The 18,219-nt window shown below is 43.7% G+C and overlaps 1 protein-coding gene across 2 annotated transcripts in view; it reads right to left on the bottom strand.

Moving 5' to 3' along the window:
• Nucleotides 1-298: 298 nt before the first annotated feature.
• The window catches only part of LOC112252235 (protein kinase C-binding protein NELL2), a 101,036-nt gene continuing 83,115 nt past the window's right edge, over nucleotides 299-18,219 (bottom strand). The window contains exons 16-20 of one of the 2 annotated variants that reach the window (XM_024423297.2): nucleotides 7,955-8,095; nucleotides 6,799-6,992; nucleotides 5,853-6,029; nucleotides 1,005-1,229; nucleotides 299-796 (exon numbers count right to left, since the gene is read on the bottom strand). In XM_024423297.2, the coding sequence (XP_024279065.2) occupies nucleotides 755-796; nucleotides 1,005-1,229; nucleotides 5,853-6,029; nucleotides 6,799-6,992; nucleotides 7,955-8,095 (779 nt within the window). In that variant the 3' untranslated portion in view covers nucleotides 299-754. The remainder of the gene's footprint in view (nucleotides 797-1,004; nucleotides 1,230-5,852; nucleotides 6,030-6,798; nucleotides 6,993-7,954; nucleotides 8,096-18,219) is intronic. The other variant, XM_024423298.2, reaches the window with a different exon arrangement.

The following is an 18,219-nucleotide window of genomic DNA, read 5'->3' as shown; positions in this document are numbered from 1 at the left end:
CTGATAGGCTGTGATTGCTGGTGTCAGGCTGAGTTTCCTCTCCTCTTTTCTGCTCTAACACACTGTCACACAAACATGTGTTCTGACATGAACTAACTCTCACCTCGCTATCCTCTTCACAGGAAGTGGGGAGGTCTGGGAAGGCACAGCTCAAGTTATTTGTCATCTGTGTTGATTGAATTTTCAGGTACACGAGACCTGAGAGGATGAGTTTTTGACTTCATATGAATACAGAGATCGATGGTTTCCAATGACTAATACACAACATCTTAATAAAGACAAGCTCAAACAATTCATGTAAATTGAAATACTTTATTCACCATTACACATTAACAAGCCTGGAAATAAATGTAAAAGATGAATAGAAAATAATGCTAGAGGACCACAAAATATCGACAACTTTAATAGTGTAGCAAATGAAACTTACACTAAAACAACCACTATCTAGGATATCATTGACATTTAAAGAGTTTAGAAATTAGCAAAATGTTTCTACATCGAGCACATTCATGCCAGTATAATAGTATTTTACAGCGTCATGTTGCAGATGATTTGGGGGTGTTCCTCAATGCACACAGGTCACCCTGATTGGTGAGGCTGAACACAGAGGGGGCTTGTGGGTACTGTAGTCCATCTGTGTTCTATGATACATGTTTTGTATTTGGTATAAAGAAGTTGGGCTGGAGGGTGGAAAACGCTGGTTGTTTTTACATGGATAACACTGTACAGGGAGGTGCCTTCAGAGCTTCAGGAACTAAAGGCACATGGGGTTCACTGAGCAACAGATATGTCCATTCTGAAAGAGAGGAGGAGAGAGAGACTTTAGAGTGGGTCACTGTTAGACAAACCAGAATGAGGTTCTGTTATTATGTTCTGTTATTTCTCACTGAAAGGCTAACTTGGTTTGACATTTAGAATTTCGATAGTCATGGAGTGTTTAGCGCCAACATGGGGTATGGTTGGCTTAAGTCTGCATAGATATAATGAAAATCCATGGCTGTTACCTTGCACTGGCAGAGGGTGCACTCGGTGCTGTGTTTGACCCATGAGGACCCGCTGAAGCGCTGGATGCCGTGCTCGTCCATGCACGTCTTGGTGATGTTGTTGCGTATGGTGTCGGCCTGGCAGGGATCAGTGACGCAGCGGGCACAGCATTCGCCCTCGGGCACCACCGTGAATTCACAGTCCACATGGGGGCACAACAGGGGCCAGCAGTCCACCTGTCCCTGCTGTGGATGGGCGAGACAGAAAGACAGACTGGAGTCATATCACTGGGATAATACAATGATACATACCCATGGAGGCTGCTGAGGGGAGGACGGCTCATAATAATGGCTGGAATGGAGCCAATGGAATGGTATTAACCATGTGTTTGATACCATTCCATTGACTCCATTCCAGACATTATTAAGAGCTGTCCTCACCTTAGTAGCCTCCACTGGTATGTGCAGCCCATCACCCCTACAATTGTATTGAATAGATCCTGTCCCTTGCCAAATGTTTAGGCATACTTCTATACCACCCTGACGCAGTCATTATCATGTAAACATAGACATTTTGTCCAGATACATCATAGATGTACAGTACATGAGGCTAAGAATGTTGTTGTGTAGGAGTAGCAGTATCAGAAGAAAGACATTTTCAGACACTGGTCTAAATGTTCTGTGTTTCCTAATGGAGTTGTTTTGGTCACCCGTTCATTCTCCCTCTTATATTAATCACTACACAGTTGCAGTAGAGAACGCCTTATTGGATTTCTCCAGCAGTCGTTTCAATAAGCCAGTGAATACATGACATATATTCTGGCCAACTTTATAGATTCTGGTTAAGCTATGATTCTGCATGACCTAGTTCTGTTAACATTTTCATCCCTGAGCTTTTGTGGTTTACACCTACTTGGAAAAAGAGAGCACACACACACACACACACACACACACACACACACACACACACACACACACACACACACACACACACACACACACACACACACACACACACACACACACACACACACACACACAGTATTCATTAGTCGGATTCCATTGCAAAACATTTCATCTGTTGCAAAACCTTTTGCAAAGGAAAGTGTTCACTCAAAACGGAAAACGTTTTGCAATGAAAACAAGAGCTTCTATTGGACAAATGCAGGTAGGTCCCTCCATGGGTGGCAGACTGAAATTCGGGGTTCCCCAAAAATGTTTGAAAAAATTAAATGTGATGAACAGAACAACAATTTTTATTAGGTTTTTCCATAATAAATTATATTGAACTCAAGTACTCAAATAAAAAATATATTTTTAGAACACATGGCCAGAAATGTTTTTGCTCATTTATCTGTAGGCCAACAATGCCTAATATATCATAGCCATTACAGATAACAAATCCTAATTGCTAAATTGCCCATATACACTGAGTGTACAAAACATTATGCTCTTTCCATGACATAGACTGACCAGGTGAATCCAGGTGAAAGCTATGATCCCTTATTGATGTCACTTGTTAAATCCACTTCAATTAGTGTAGATGAAAGGGAGGAGACAGGTTAAAGAAGGATTTTTAAACCTTGAGACAATTGAGACATAGATTGTGTATGTGTGCCATTCAGAGGGTGAATGGGCAAGACAAAAGGCTTAACTGCCTTTGAACGGGGTGTCGTATTAGGTGACAGGTGCACCAGTTTGTGTCCAGAACTGCAACGCTGCTGGGTTTTTCACACTCAACAGTTTCCCATGTGTATCAAGAATGGTCCACCCCCAAAAGGACATCCAGCCAACTTCACAACTGTTGGAAGCATTGGAGTCAACAGGGCCAGCATCTCTGTGGAACGCTTTTGACACCTTGTAGAGCCCATGCCGACGATTTGATTTGATGAAACCATAATATCAACTGGTTATATTATCGTGGGACACAATCTTCAAAAAGGCAGTAACCTCAGCAATGGCCCTTGCTTGTGGAAGCCAATGGCTGCGCAATGGCACAGCTTTGTTTTGTTAATTTATCAGACAAGATACTTATTTCATGCGCCCAGTTCACAGTCAAGACTCACCTATTTTATAGTACAAAACATGACGTAATATAACAGAATAAAATATGACAGAATATTTTTCCAGATGCGCATCTCGCTTTTGGAGCAGTTATTCTCAGAGGGATCAATTGAAAAGGGGGTCAATTTAGCGAGTTCAAAGACCATTTTTCCAGGGTTACAAACCAAAATCGCTCTTCTTTTTGATATAAAGACCTTCAATTTACACTGAACAAAAATATAAACTCAACATTCAACAATTTCAATGATTTTACTGAGTTACAGTTCATATAAGGAAATCAGGCAACTGAAATAAATTCATTAGGCCCTAATCTATGGATTTCACATGACTGGGAATAGAGATATGCATCTGTTGGTCACAAACACCTTAAAAAAAAAGAGGTAGAGACGTGGATCATAAAACAAGTCAGTATCTGGTGTGAGCACCATTTGCTTCATGCAGCACAGCATATCTTGATCAGTTGATCAGGCTGTTGATGGTGGCCTGTTGAATGTTGTCCCACTTCTCTTCAATGGCGTGCTAAGTTGCTGGATATTGGCGGGAACTGGAACACGCTGTTGTTCACATTGATCCATAACATCCCAAACATGCTCGATGGGTAAAATGTGCCATGAGTATGCAGGCCATGGAAGAACTGGGACATTTTCAGCTTCCAGGAATTCTGTACAGATAATCATGCTGAAACATGAGGTGATGGCGGATAAATGGCATAACAATGGGCCTCAGGATCGCGTCACGGTATCTCCGTGCATTAAAATTGCCATCGATAAAATGCAATTGTGTTCATTGTCCATAGCTTATGCCTGCCCATACCATAACCCCACCGACACCATAGGGTACTCTGTTCACAATGTAGGAAATCAGCAAACCGCTCGCCCACACAACGCCTTACACACGGTCTGCCATCTCCCTGGTACAGTTGAAACCCGGATTAATCCGCGAATCAGCGTGCCAGTGACGATCAAAGGTGAGAATTTTCCCACTGAAGTCGGCTCCGATGCCGAACTGCAGTCTGTGTAACATGATAGAGCAGGAGCTCCCGTCCTGTAGATTTTCACTCTAACACTAATCTAGCGCACCTGATTCTAATAATTAGCTGGTTGATAAACTGAATGACATCAGTCAAAACTGGGGTTGGAGCAAAAACCCACAGGAGGGTAGCTCTCCAGGAACAGGGTTGAAGAACCCTGTGATAAGAGTATGTGATGTCCTTCAATCACCTTCACATGAGCCCTGGCAGTTGGGTAAGTCACTGATAAGTTTCTAAATAGGCCACTCTTTCTCTTTAAAAAAAATCATGTTTTTAGATCTCAGTGCGCTTTACAGAAGATGGTCCTATAAAAAGGCATAAATGTTTCAGCGTGTTTCAGGAGAATTACATTTACCGGTGAATTACATTTGGTTTAGGGAGCTTTGCCAGAAATGTTCCTTGGTTAGACAACAGCGTGGCGAACAACAACCATGTTTCAAGCCTCCAAATCTAAGGCTAAAATAGTATCCTATACCCATTACGTCTAATACCTATAGTAGCAACTCAGAGATACATACGTCAAAGAGCCATATTCTGTCATTCAAATATTCACAAAAATACATGTAATTTAAAAGGGAATTTGTATCTTTGTCTTAGAGAATTGCTTGTCCGTTTCCCTGCTGAGCAGAGCAGGGCCAGTATGGTTCTGGCTCTGCTAACTGTGTAGGCATTCAAGGTTAATTTCACGTCGCGGTCACGCTTCTAGATCCCACACGTATCTCTCACCATTCTCCTCCACTCCTCTCTTTCGCGTGCTGCTGTTTATACCATTTTGGCTGGTAGCTGTCTTCGTGTGTGTGTGTGTGTGTGTGTGTGTGTGTGTGCAACATGATGTATGTGTGTGCATGCATATGTTAATCACAGAAGGAGAGTGAGGTGGGAAGGCTGTATGTGTGGCTACAACATTCTGTTTGATCTGAGGGAAAAAAGAACCAACGGTAATGCCACTCCTCCGAGGGAACGGGCGGGCGGGAGAGAGCTGGCAGAACAACAAAGCTAAAGATGATTTATGGGTCGACGCAAAGGCAGATTGACACAAATGCAGCTAAGTGTTACTTTTATCTGGGAGTGGAATGGCCAGGGTGAATGCCAAGTGTGACATTTGCATTTAATAAACATATGGCTGGTGGTGAAGAGCGTCTGAAAGGCTTATTGAAGGCGGTAGGATGTGATATTCTGTCAGATTTAGTATGAAATCCTCGTAAAAAAGCCTTCCTGTTGTTTGAACAGCAGGGATGCGGGGACCTAGGAAAAGGTCAACAGTGGAGAGTCAATGCAAACAGTGCGCATTTCTCTGAGTAGATTCAATAGAGAACGCTCTTGACACATCGTAATTCAGTAATATATATTGCAGGGCATAGAGACCTGTGGACATAGAAACCTGTATACAGCACACACACACACACACACACACACACACACACACACACACACACACACACACACACACACACACACACACACACACACACTATCTCCCATACATTAATCAGGAAAGTACTAGTACTGGTATTCCCTGTATATACATGTATGTCCCTGTATATGTAGCTCCATTCTTGCGTATTTTATTTTATTCCTCTTGTGTTAGATACTATTTATTATTCATTTTTTTAAAACTCTGCATTGTTTGGAAAAGTTCGTAAGCAAGAATTTCACTGTAAAGTCTACACCAGTGGTATTCAGCGCATGTGATAAATACAATTTGATTTGATTTAAAGCAGAGTCCAGTACAGTGTGTTCTATCTATTTATAGGGTGTGTATTATTGGTACTCACCAGACACTGGCACTGCTGGCAGTTCTCCACCCAGGTGTCTCCACTGGCATAGGTCAGCAGGCCGTTCTGGTGCAGACACTGGCTGCTGAGGCGAGGGTCACACTCTGGACAGCAGAACAGATCAGCTGTCGGGTTCTCACAGTCACACACCATCCTCCTGCACATCACCCGGCCAGTCTGCACAGAGGGGAGGGGGGCGATACACTGTCTGTCAATCAACTGTCAGTAACTTACTTTTTAAAAACTCTGCATTGTTGGTTAAGGGCTCGTAAGTAAGCATTTCTTGTTAAGGTCTACACCTGTTGTATTCAGCGCATGTGACAAATACAATTTGATTTGAACAACTATTGTAAAGTACAGTCTCCATAACCCAAACTCAATATTTACTAGTTGTTGACCTTGGTTATTGGTTGATTACACACACTCAATATTACCATTGCTCTCTACTAGCTGACCGTGAACATTACAAAACAATAACATGTTTACTCATTTAACTGTTTGCTCAGCTGTTCAATACTACTAATTCTGATAGGCAGGTTCTCAATTTCTCCAATCAATTAAAATGACTAATTTCATTACAGCTTAATTTCTGCCCTCCTCTTTAATCAAATGAATAATATAATGCTTGATTGTTAAATACCCATCCTGATCCTCTATAATCACCTGCAAGCATTCCCATACACCAGACATTATCCAGAAGTAAACGCTAAATGACTAAACATGACAAGACTGTAGCCTAATAATGATTAGATAAATGTTAGGTTTTTTGCTTAATTAAAAACTAAGTTTTCCAAATAACTGGTTCTAGACACATCTAAATTCTTCAGACCTGTATTAATCATATAACTAACTGAATTAATAAAGTCATCATAATGCTTTACATCAACCAATAGAACGCCCCTGACCTGATCATAGTTTTTTTCACCCATCATCCTCTCTGTCTCACCTGACAAGAGCAGACTGAGCACCTATCATTGTCCAGCACCCAGATCTGTCCATTGTGTTTGACTTTGTTGTCATGAATACAGTCTCCGGTGCAGTTCCTCCCGTGGGGGCACCTGCAGTCATAGCCCCCCTCTAAGTTGAAGCACACCGTGTCATTGGCACAGGTGTTCCTCCCCGTCTTGCATTCATTGATATCTGTAGGGAGCCAGAGAGATGACTTCAGGCATATGCTCAATAGAGGTCAAATGCTGTAGGTCATGCTTAAATTCACATGCATCTTACTGCTTTAAAAAATACAAAGGAAGCACATGTATTATATTCTAACAGCTCTCAGCCTCAGTAAACTAAAGTGCGCTTTCTTGTCAAAACACTTCGTAATTTCGTCCCCCCAGAGACCATTTTTCATCAAATTATAACTGCAGTTGGCTTTGTTCTTCCCAGTATGTTCACCTCTCTGACAGTCTCTGATGTGCTCTGTGTGGATCGGCTAGACTTGACAGGTAACATTTGTCTATAGCGCAGACAGACACAGAGCTGTAGTACTGTCACTACTGAGGCGTAACTGCATAAGGGTTTCCCTCCATTTTGACATGTGACAAGCTCTTGGCAGGCAGCTTCAGAGAATGTTCCAGAAAGATTGAATGAGCAGTAAAAAGCAGACAGGGATTTTGAGGAAAATGCACTAGTAATGGTATGTCCAGTCCCAAAATATTGTTACCCACACCCGACAGCAAAAACGACTGGTCAAAAGAAGACCAAGGACATTTCTAGTTCTGCAATGGTTAGACGCTGCTATGATGTTTTAAAACATTTTTTACTAGGCAAGTCAGTTAAGAACAAATTCTTATTTTCAATGACAGCCTAGAAACAGTGGGTTAACTGCCTGTTCAGGGGCAGAATGAAAGATTTGTACCTTGTCAGCTCAGGGATTCGAACTTGCAACCTTTCGGTTACTAGTCCAATGCTCTAACCACTAGGCTACCCTGCCGCCCCAATGTTAGAGTACACTAGACTAGAATCATGGAAAAACAAACTCGTTTGTAGGTATACTCTATGTGATATCAATATAAATTATCATATGTGACTAGGTGAATAAAGATTGCCTACAACCGCAATGTTTCTTTTGGTCTTGTGATGAAAGGAGCGAATCAACTCACCTATGCACGACTCCCCATTAGTAGAGAACAAGCCGTTGTCGTGGTAGCCATCCAGACACTCGCAGTGGTACCACCCGGGCAAGTTGACACAGATGGCTTTGTCATCACACTCCACAAAACCATGAAAACACTCATCGATGTCTGTCAGAGGGGGAGCGGGAACGAGGTGCAAATAAATTAAACATCTCAAATCAACTGGATTTATGTGAGTACTGAAAAGGAAGATGCCCGAATATTTCAACAAATATTTAATTAGACTGGCTTGGCCAGATGAGAGAAGCTTAGCTAGTGATTACAGGATTGGGGCTAAATGTAAGGGCCCAGATTGAAGAGCGATTAAATGTGTCTGTGTAGGCACGGATGGATTTTTTATGATTGTGTGTGATGCATTATCAGAGTCCCTCATTATGATAATTGCCCTGTACTATCAGTGACCTTCCCATTCAATTCCCCCAGAGTCCAGACAGAATAGAACACATCAGGATCCCCTGGAGGGCCCAGGTCAGGCCTCCTCGTCCCCTCATCCACTCCTCTACTCCTTCCCTCCATTCTCCTTTCCTTTCCTCTCTGCTCTTCCCCTTACTCCCCTCCCCTTTCATCTCTTCTCCCTTCCTCTCCTCTTGTCCTCTCCCTCTGCTACAGCAGTAATAGGATTAAGATCTATTGGCTAATGAGCATTCACCCGTTTAAAATAATTTATCCAGCAGAAATGTTGTGGATATTAGGCACTTATCAAGGATAATTCACCCAAATTACATATTGGTTTCCTTACACTGTAAGCAGTCTATGGACAAGGTTTGACAGCAATCCAGGATTTTTGTTTACTTTGTTTCCAAATGCTAATGTTTTAGGATTTGTGGCAAACATCTCATCCAAGTCTTGGTCTTGGTTATCGTGTCCAAATCTTCAAAAAGTATCTAAAATTGATTGTGAAACTCAGTCACTTACAGTGCATTTGGATAGTATTCTGACCCCTTGACTCTTTCCATATTTTGTTACATTACAGATTTATTCTAAAATGTATTATATTCCTCTACAGACAATACCCCATAATAACAAAGCAAAAACAGGTTTAGACATTTAAGCAAATGTATAACGAATAAAAAGCTTTAATATCACATTTACATAAGTATTCCGACTATTTACTCAGTAATTTTTTGAAGCACCTTTTGGCAGCTATTATAGCCTCGGGTCTTCTTGGGTATGACACTTCAAGCTTGATACACCTGTATTTGGGGAGTTTCTTCCATTCTTCTCTGCAGATCCTCTCAAGTTCTGTCAGGTTGGTTGAGGAGCGTCACGGCACAGCTATTATCAGGTCTCTCCAGAGATGTTCGGGTGGGTTCAGGTCTAGGCTCTGGCTGGGCCACTCAAGGACAGAGACCTGTCCCGGAGCCACTCCCGCATTGTCTTGGCTGTGTGATTAGGGCCGTTGTCCTGTTGGAAGGTGAACCTTCACCCCAGTCTGAGGTCCAAAGGGCTCTGGAGCAGGTTTTAATCAAGGATCTCTCTGTACTTTGCTCTGTTCATCTTTGCCTCGATCATGACTAGTCTCCCAGACCCTGTGGCTGAAAAACATCCCCACAGCATGATGATGCTGCCACCACCATGCTTCACCGTAGGGATGGTGCCAGGTTTCCTCCAGACGTGACACTTGGCATTCAGGCCAAAGAATTCAATCTTGGTTTCACCAGACCAGATAATCTTGTTTCTCATGGTCTGAGAGTCCTTTAGGTGCCTTTTGGAAAACTCCAAGCGGACTGTCATGTGCCTTTTACTGAGGAGTGGCTTTCGTCTGGCCACTCTACAATAAAGGCCTGGTTGGTGGAGTGCTGCAGAGATGGTGGTGCTTCTGGAAGTTTCTCCCATCCCCACAGAGGAGGTCTGGAGCTCTGTCAGAATGACCCCTCTCTCCCGATTGCTCACTTTGGCCGGGCGGCCAGCTCTAGGAAGAGTCTTGGTTGTTCCAAACTTCTTCCATTTTAAGAATGATGGAGGCCACTGTGTTCTTGGGGGCCTTCAATGCTGCAGAAATGCTCTGTGCCTCGACACAATGCTGTCTCGGATGCTTTACAGACAATTCCTTCGACCTCATGGCTTGGTTATATAGACAGGTGCGTGCCTTTCCAAATCATGTCCAATCAATTGAATTTACCACAGGATGACTCCAATCAAGTTGTAGAAACATCTCAAGGATAATGGAAACAGGATGCACCCGAGTCTCATAGCAAAGGGTCTGAATACTTATGTAAATAAGGTATCTTTTTTTTATACATTTGCAAACATATTTGCAAACAATATTTGATCAATTTTTGAAAAAAGTCTAACGTAACAAAAAGGTGGAAAAAGTCAAGGGGTCTGAATACTTTCCGATTGCACTGTATAGATGATTTGATCTGTGTGTGCGAAAAATGCTAATATCGGTACCATGAATTGGATTTGTGACACAATGTAGGAAAAAGATATGTACAGTAAGATTAACTATGTTGAGAATACAGTATATACACTGCTCAAAAAAATAAAGGAAACACTAAAATAACACAATCTAGATCTGAATGAATGAAATATTCTTATTAAACACTTTTTTCTTTACATAGTTGAATGTGCTGACAACAAAATCACACAAAAATTATCAATGGAAATCAAATGTATCAACCCATGGAGGTCTGGATTTGAAGTCACACTCAAAATTAAAGTGGAAAACCACACTACAGGCTGATCCAACTTTGATGTAATGTCCTTAAAACAAGTCAAAATGAGGCTCAGGAGTGTGTGTGGCCTCCATGTGCCTGTATGACCTCCCTACAACGCCTGGGCAATGCTCCTGATGAGGTGGCGGATGGTCTCCTGAGGGATCTCGTCCCAGACCTGGACTAAAGCATCCGTCAACTCCTGGACAGTCTGTGGTGCAACGTGGCGTTGGTGGATGGAGCGAGACATGATGTCCCAGATGTGCTCAATTGGATTCAGGTCTGGGGAACGGGCGGGCCAGTCTATAGCATCAATGCCTTCCTCTTGCAGGAACTGCTGACACACTCCAGCCACATGAGGTCTAGCATTGTCTTGCATTAGGAGGAACCCAGGGCCAACCGCACCAGCATATGGTCTCACAAGGGGTCTGAGGATCTCATCTCGGTACCTAATGGCAGTCAGGCTACCTCTGGCGAGCACATGTGCGGCCCCCCAAAGAAATGCCACCCCACACCATGACTGACCCACCGCCAAACCGGTCATGCTGGAGGATGTTGCAGGCAGCAGAACGTTCTCCACGGCGTCTCCAGACTCTGTCACATGTGCTCAGTGTGAACCTGCTTTCATCTGTGAAGAGCACAGGGCGCCAGTTTCGAATTTGCCAATCTTGTTGTTCTCTGGTAAATGCCAAACGTCCTGCACAGTGTTGGGCTGTAAGCACAACCCCCACCTGTGGACGTCGGGCCCTCATACCACCCTCATGGAGTCTGTTTCTGACCGTTTGAGTAGACACATGCACATTTGTGGCCTGCTGGAGGTCATTTTGCAGGGCTCTGGCAGTGCTCCTCCTGCTCCTCCTTGCACAAAGGCGGAGGTAGCGGTCCTGCTGCTGGGTTGTTGCCCAGCGGACAGTTTGATTTCACAGAAGTGTGATTGACTTGGAGTTACATTGTATTGTTTAAGTGTTCCCTTTATTTTTTTGAGCAGTGTATAAAGTAAATAATCAATTAGTTATTTTTCAGAGATCAATTACATTTTAACAGAATAATGATGCAGGAATGCAAATCTCATCTGTTCCTAACTACAGAAACGATTTCAGAAAAATAAACATTACGTAAACATTATTAAAGTGACCAGTGTTCAATGACTCTGTACATAGGGTAAGAGTCTCTAAGGTGCAGGGCTCTGGATAGTGATGACTGTTTAACAGTCTGATGGCCTGGAGATAGAAGCTGTTTTCCTTCTCTCTGTCCCAGCTTTGATGCACCTGTACTGTCTCCGCCTGCTACATGGTAGCAGGGTGAACAGGCCATGGCTCGGGTAGCTGAAGTCCTTGATGATCTTCTTGGGCTTTCTTTGACACCGGGTGCTGTAGATGTCCTGTAGGGCAGGGAGTGTGCCCCTGGTGATGCGTTGGGCGGACCACACTACCCTCAGGGGAGCCCTGCAGTTGCGGACAGTGCAGTTGCCGTACCAGGCCATGATACAGCCTGACAGAATGTTACATTTGCTATTAGGAGAATAACCTAAGAACTTGTATTCCCCAAAGAAGTTACAATACAAAAATAAAACTCTTCTAATAAATGTTTAAAATGGGCAAGGGGGACAAGAGTCTCAACTTTAAATTTGGTCTGCAAGCTATTCCATAAGCAAGGAGTGTAACAGGAAAAGGCAGCCAACTGTGGAGATCGCAGGGGCCTCAAGTGTAATCCATGCTTGAGACCTGGTTTTATGAATTATAATTATAATGTTGATGAGTGATGATATTTTTTATTTATTTTTTATTTCACCTTTATTTAACCAGGTTGGCAAGTTGAGAACAAGTTCTCATTTACAATTGCGACCTGGCCAAGATAAAGCAAAGCAGTTCGACACATACAACAACACAGAGTTACACATGGAGTAAAACAAAACACAGTCAATAATACAGTATAAACAAGCCTATATACGATGTGAGCAAATGAGGTGAGATAAGGGAGGTAAAGGCAAAAAAAGGCCATGGTGGCAAAGTAAATACAATATAGCTGTCACGCCCTGGTCTTAGTATTTTGTGTTTTCTATATTTATTTGGTCAGGCCAGGGTGTGACATGGGTTTATGGTGTGTTTATGTATGGGGGTTTTTCGTAGGTTTTGGGATTGTGGCTTAGTGGGGTGTTCTAGCAAAGTCTATGGTTGCCTGAGGCGGTTCTCAATCAGAGGCAGGTGATTCTCGTTGTCTCTGATTGGGAACCATATTTAGGCAGCCATATTCTTTGAGTGTTTCGTGGGTGATTGTTCCTGTCTCTGTGTTAGTTTGCACCAGTTTAGGCTGTTTCGGTTTTCACGTTCCGTTTGTTGTTTTTGTATTGTTCGTTTTTTCTTCGTTATTAAACATGTATCTAACTTACCACGCTGCATTTTGGTCCGACTCTCCTTCGACGGAAGAAAACCGTAACAATAGCAAGTAAAACACTGGAATGGTAGATTTGCAATGGAAGAATGTGCAAAGTAGAAATAAAAATAATGGGGTGCAAAGGAGCAAAATAAATACATTAATTAAATACAGTAGGGAAAGAGGTAGTTGTTTGGGCTAAATTATAGGTGGGCTATGTACAGGTGCAGTAATCTGTGAGCTGCTCTGACAGTTGGTGCTTAAAGCTGTTTCCAGTTTCAGAGGTTTTTGTAGTTCGTTCCAGTCATTGGCAGCAGTGAACTCGAAGGAGAGGAGGCCAAAGAAAGAATTGGTTTTGGGGGTGACTAGAGAGATATACCTGCTGGAGCGTGTGCTACAGGTGGGAGATGCTATGGTGACCAGCGAGCTGAGATAAGGGGGGACTTTACCTAGCAGGGTCTTGTAGATGACATGGAGCCAGTGGGTTTGGCGATGAGTATGAAGCGAGGGCCAGCCAACGAGAGCGTACAGGTCGGAATGGTGGGTAGTATATGGGGCTTTGGTGACAAAACGGATTGCACTGTGATAGACTGCATCCAATTTGTTGAGTAGGGTATTGGAGGCTATTTTGTAAATGACATCGCCAAAGTCGAGGATTGGTAGGATGGTCAGTTTTACAAGAGTATGTTTGGCAGCATGAGAGAAGGATGCTTTGTTGCGAAATAGGAAGCCAATTCTAGATTTAACTTTGGATTGGAGATGTTTGATATGGGTCTGGAAGGAGAGTTTACAGTCTAACCAGACACCTAGGTATTTGTAGTTGTCCACGTATTCTAAGTCAGAGCCGTCCAGAGTAGTGATGTTGGACAGGCGGGCAGGTGCAGGTAGCGATCGGTTGAAGAGCATGCATTTAGTTTTACTTGTATTTAAGAGCAATTGGAGGCCACGGAAGGAGAGTTGTATGGCATTGAAGCTTGCCTGGAGGGTTGTTAACACAGTGTCCAAAGAAGGGCCAGAAGTATAGATAATGGTGTCGTCTGCGTAGAGGTGGATCAGAGACTCACCAGCAGCAAGAGCGACCTCATTGATGTATACAGAGAAGAGAGTCGGTCCAAGAATTGAACCCTGTGGCACCCCCATAGAGACTGCCAAAGGTCCGGACAGCAGACCCTTCGATTTGACACACTGAACTCTATCAGAGAAGTAGTTGGTGAACCAGGCGAGGCAATCATTTGAGAAACCAAGGCTGTCGAGTCTGCCAATGAGGATGTGGTGATTGACAGAGTCGAAAGCCTTGGCCAGATCAATGAATACGGCTGCACAGTAATGTTTCTTATCGATGGCGGTTAAGATATCATTTAGGACCTTGAGCGTGGCTGAGGTGCACCCATGACCAGCTCTGAAACCAGATTGCATAGCAGAGAAGGTATGGTGAGATTCGAAATGGTCGGTAATCTGTTTGTTGACTTGGCTTTCGAAGACCTTAGAAAGGCATGGTAGGATAGATATAGGTCTGTAGCAGTTTGGGTCAAGAGTGTCCCCCCCTTTGAAGAGGGGGATGACCGCAGCTGCTTTCCAATCTTTGGGAATCTCAGACGATACAAAAGAGAGGTTGAACAGGCTAGTAATAGGGGTGGCAACAATTTCGGCAGATAATTTTAGAAAGAAAGGGTCCAGATTGTCTAGCCCGGCTGATTTGTAGGGGTCCAGATTTTGCAGCTCTTTCAGAACATCAGCTGAACGGATTTGGGAGAAGGAGAAATGGGGAAGGCTTGGGCGAGTTGTTGTGGGGGGTGCAGTGCTGTTGACCGGGGTAGGAGTAGCCAGGTGGAAAGCAAGGCCAGCTGTAGAAAAATGCTTATTGAAATTCTCAATTATGGTGGATTTATCAGTTGTGACAGTGTTTCCTATCTTCAGTGCAGTGGGCAGCTGGGAGGAGGTGTTCTTATTCTCCATGGACTTTACAGTGTCCCGGAACCTTTTTGAGTTAGTGTTGCAGGAAGCGAATTTCTGCTTGAAAAAGCTAGCCTTGGCTTTTCTAACTGCCTGTGTATAATGGTTTCTAGCTTCCCTGAACAGCTGCATATCACGGGGGCTGTTCGATGCTAATGCAGAACACCATAGGATGTTTTTGTGTTGGTTAAGGGCAGTCAGGTCTGGGGAGAACCAAGGGCTATATCTGTTCCTGGTTCTAAATTTCTTGAATGGTGCATGTTTATTTAAGATGGTTAGGAAGGCATTTAAAAAAAATATCCAGGCATCCTCTACTGACGGGATGAGATCAATATCCTTCCAGGATACCCCGGCCAGGTCGATTAGAAAGGCCTGCTCGCTGAAGTGTTTCAGGGAGCGTTTGACAGTGATGAGTGGAGGTCGTTTAACCGCTGACCCATTACGGATGCAGGCAATGAGGCAGTGATCGCTGAGATCTTGGTTGAAGACAGCAGAGGTGTATTTAGAGGGCAAGTTGGTTAGGATGATATCTATGAGGGTGCCCGTGTTTAAGGCTTTGGGGAGGTACCTGGTAGGTTCATTGATAATTTGTGTGAGATTGAGGGCATCAAGTTTAGATTGTAGGATGGCTGGGGTGTTAAGCATGTTCCAGTTTAGGTCGCCTAGCAACACAAGCTCTGAAGATAGATGGGGGCAATCAGTTCACATATGGTGTCCAGAGCACAGCTGGGGGCAGAGGGTGGTCTATAGCAGGCGGCAACGGTGAGAGACTTGTTTTTAGAGGTGGATTTTTAAAAGTAGAAGTTCAAATTGTTTGGGTACAGACCTGGATAGTAGGACAGAACTCTGCAGGATATCTTTGCAGTAGATTGCAACACAGCCGCCTTTGGCAGTTCTATCTTGTCTGAAAATGTTGTAGTTTGGGATTAAAATTTCAGAATTTTTGGTGGTCTTCCTAAGCCAGGATTCAGACACAGCTAGAACATCCGGGTTGTCAGAGTGTGCTAAAGCAGTGAATAGAACGAACTTAGGGAGGAGGCTTCTAATGTTAACATGCATAAAACCAAGGCTATTACGGTTACAGAAGTCGTCAAAAGAGAGCACCTGGGGAATAGGAGTGGAGCTAGGTAAATAAGAAGGTAGTTTATTCAGAAGTGCTTTATAGACAAAAAGGAGAGCATGTTGTTCTCCTCTCATGGACAGCGAAGTCCAACCCACATGTCCCAGTCCGTGTGATCAAAACAATCTTGAAGTGTGGATTCCGTGGTGAGTTCTGTAGCTAGCACCCATAATAAACCTAAGCGCGCAAGTTTATTTTACTAGGTAAGTCAGTTAAGAACAAATTCTTATTTTCAATGACAGCCTAGTGGGTTAAACTGTCTGTTCAGGGGCAGAACGGCAGAATGACAGATTTGTACCTTGTCAGCTTGGGGGTTTGAACTTGCAACCTTCCAGTTACTAGTCCAACGCTCTAACCACTAGGCTACCCTACCGCTCCAAAATGATAAGTAGCATCCAGCAGTTTCAGTGTGGATGCCGTAGCATGCGTGTAGATAATATCCCCACAATCTATAACAGACATAAAAGTAGCTTGAGGATCAGCAAGGTGGAGATGTTGTTTCCTACCTTCACCACCTGGGGGCGGCCCATCAGGAAGTCCAGGACCCAATTGCACAGGGCGGGGTTGAGACCCATGGCCTCAAGCTTAATGATAAGCTTGGCGGGTACTATGGTGTTGAATGCTGAGCTGTAGTCAATGAAAAGCATTCTTACATAGATATTCCTCTTGTCCAGATGGGATAAGGCAGTGTGCAGTGTTTTGGCAATTGCATAATCTGTGGACCTATCGGGGGCAGTACGCAAATTGAAGTGGGTCTAGGATGATAGGTAAGGTGGAGGTGATATTATCCTTGACTAGTTACCTTTGCCTTCTTGGGTACAGGAACAATGGTGGCCATATTGAAGCTTGTGGGGACAGCAGACTGGGATAGGGAGAGATTGAATATGTCCGTAAACAAAACAGCCAGCTGGTTTGCGCATGCTCTGAGAACGTGGCTAGGGATGCCGTGCGGGCAGGCAGACTTGCAAGGGTTAACATGTTTAAAATGTCTTACTTCGGCCAGGGAGAAGAAGAGCCCACAGTCCGTGTTAGCGGGCCGCATTAGTGGCACTGTATTCTCCTCAAAGCGGGAAAATGTGTTTAGTTTTTCTGGAAGCAAGACATGGGTGTCTGTGACGTGGCTGGTTTTCTTTTTGTAGTCTGCGATTTTCTGTAGACTCTGCCATACACGTCTCGTGTCTGAGCTATTGAATTGCGACTCCACTTTCTCTATACTGACATTTCGCTTATTTGATTGCCTTGCGGAGGGAATAAGTACACCGTTTGTATTCGTCCATATTCCCAGTCACCTTTCCATGGTTAAATGTGGTGGTTCGCGCTTTCAGTTTTGCGCAAATGCCGCCATCTGTCCACGGTTTCTGGTTAGGGTAGGTTTTAATAGTCACAGTGGGTACAACATCTCCTATGCACTTCCTTAAACTCACTCACCGAATCAGCGTATAAATCAATATTATTCTCTGAGGCTACTTCCGGGCATGTCCCAGTCCGTGTGATCAAAACAATCTTGAAATGTGGATTCCGATTGGTCAGACCTGTGTAGCATAGTCCTTAGCACGGGTACGTCTTGTTTGAGTTTCTGCCAATAGGAAGGGAGGAGCAAAATGGAGTCTTGGTCAGATTTGCCAAAAGGAGTGCGGGGGAGGGCCTTTTATGCATCATGGAAGTAGCAGGGATCCAGTTTTATGCCAGCGCTACAATCAATATGCTGATAGAATTTAGGTAGTCTTGTTCTCAAATGTGGTTTGTTAAAATCCCCAGCTACAATAAATGCAGCCTCAGGACATATGGTTTCCAGTTTGCATAAAGTCCATTGAAGTTCCTTGAGGGCCGTCGTGGTATCGGCTTGAGGGTGGTATATACACAGATGTGACAATAACCGAAGATAATTCTCGTGAGCTAATACGGTCAGCATTTGATTTTCAGGGATTCTAGGTCTGGTGAACAAAAGGACTTGAGTTCCTGTATGTTGTTACAATTACACCATGACTCGTTAATCATGAAACATACATCCCGCCCTTCTTCTTCCTGGAGAGATGTTTACTCCTGTCGGCACGATGCACTGAGAATCCCGGTGGCTGTACTGACTCCGACAACATATCACGATAGAGCCATGTTTCTGTGAAACATAG

Source organism: Oncorhynchus tshawytscha, linkage group LG06 (assembly GCF_018296145.1).
Source record: "Oncorhynchus tshawytscha isolate Ot180627B linkage group LG06, Otsh_v2.0, whole genome shotgun sequence".
Classification (NCBI taxonomy): domain Eukaryota; kingdom Metazoa; phylum Chordata; class Actinopteri; order Salmoniformes; family Salmonidae; genus Oncorhynchus; species Oncorhynchus tshawytscha.
Note: the sequence above shows the minus strand (reverse complement) of the source record. Positions and strands in the feature narration are given on the sequence as shown.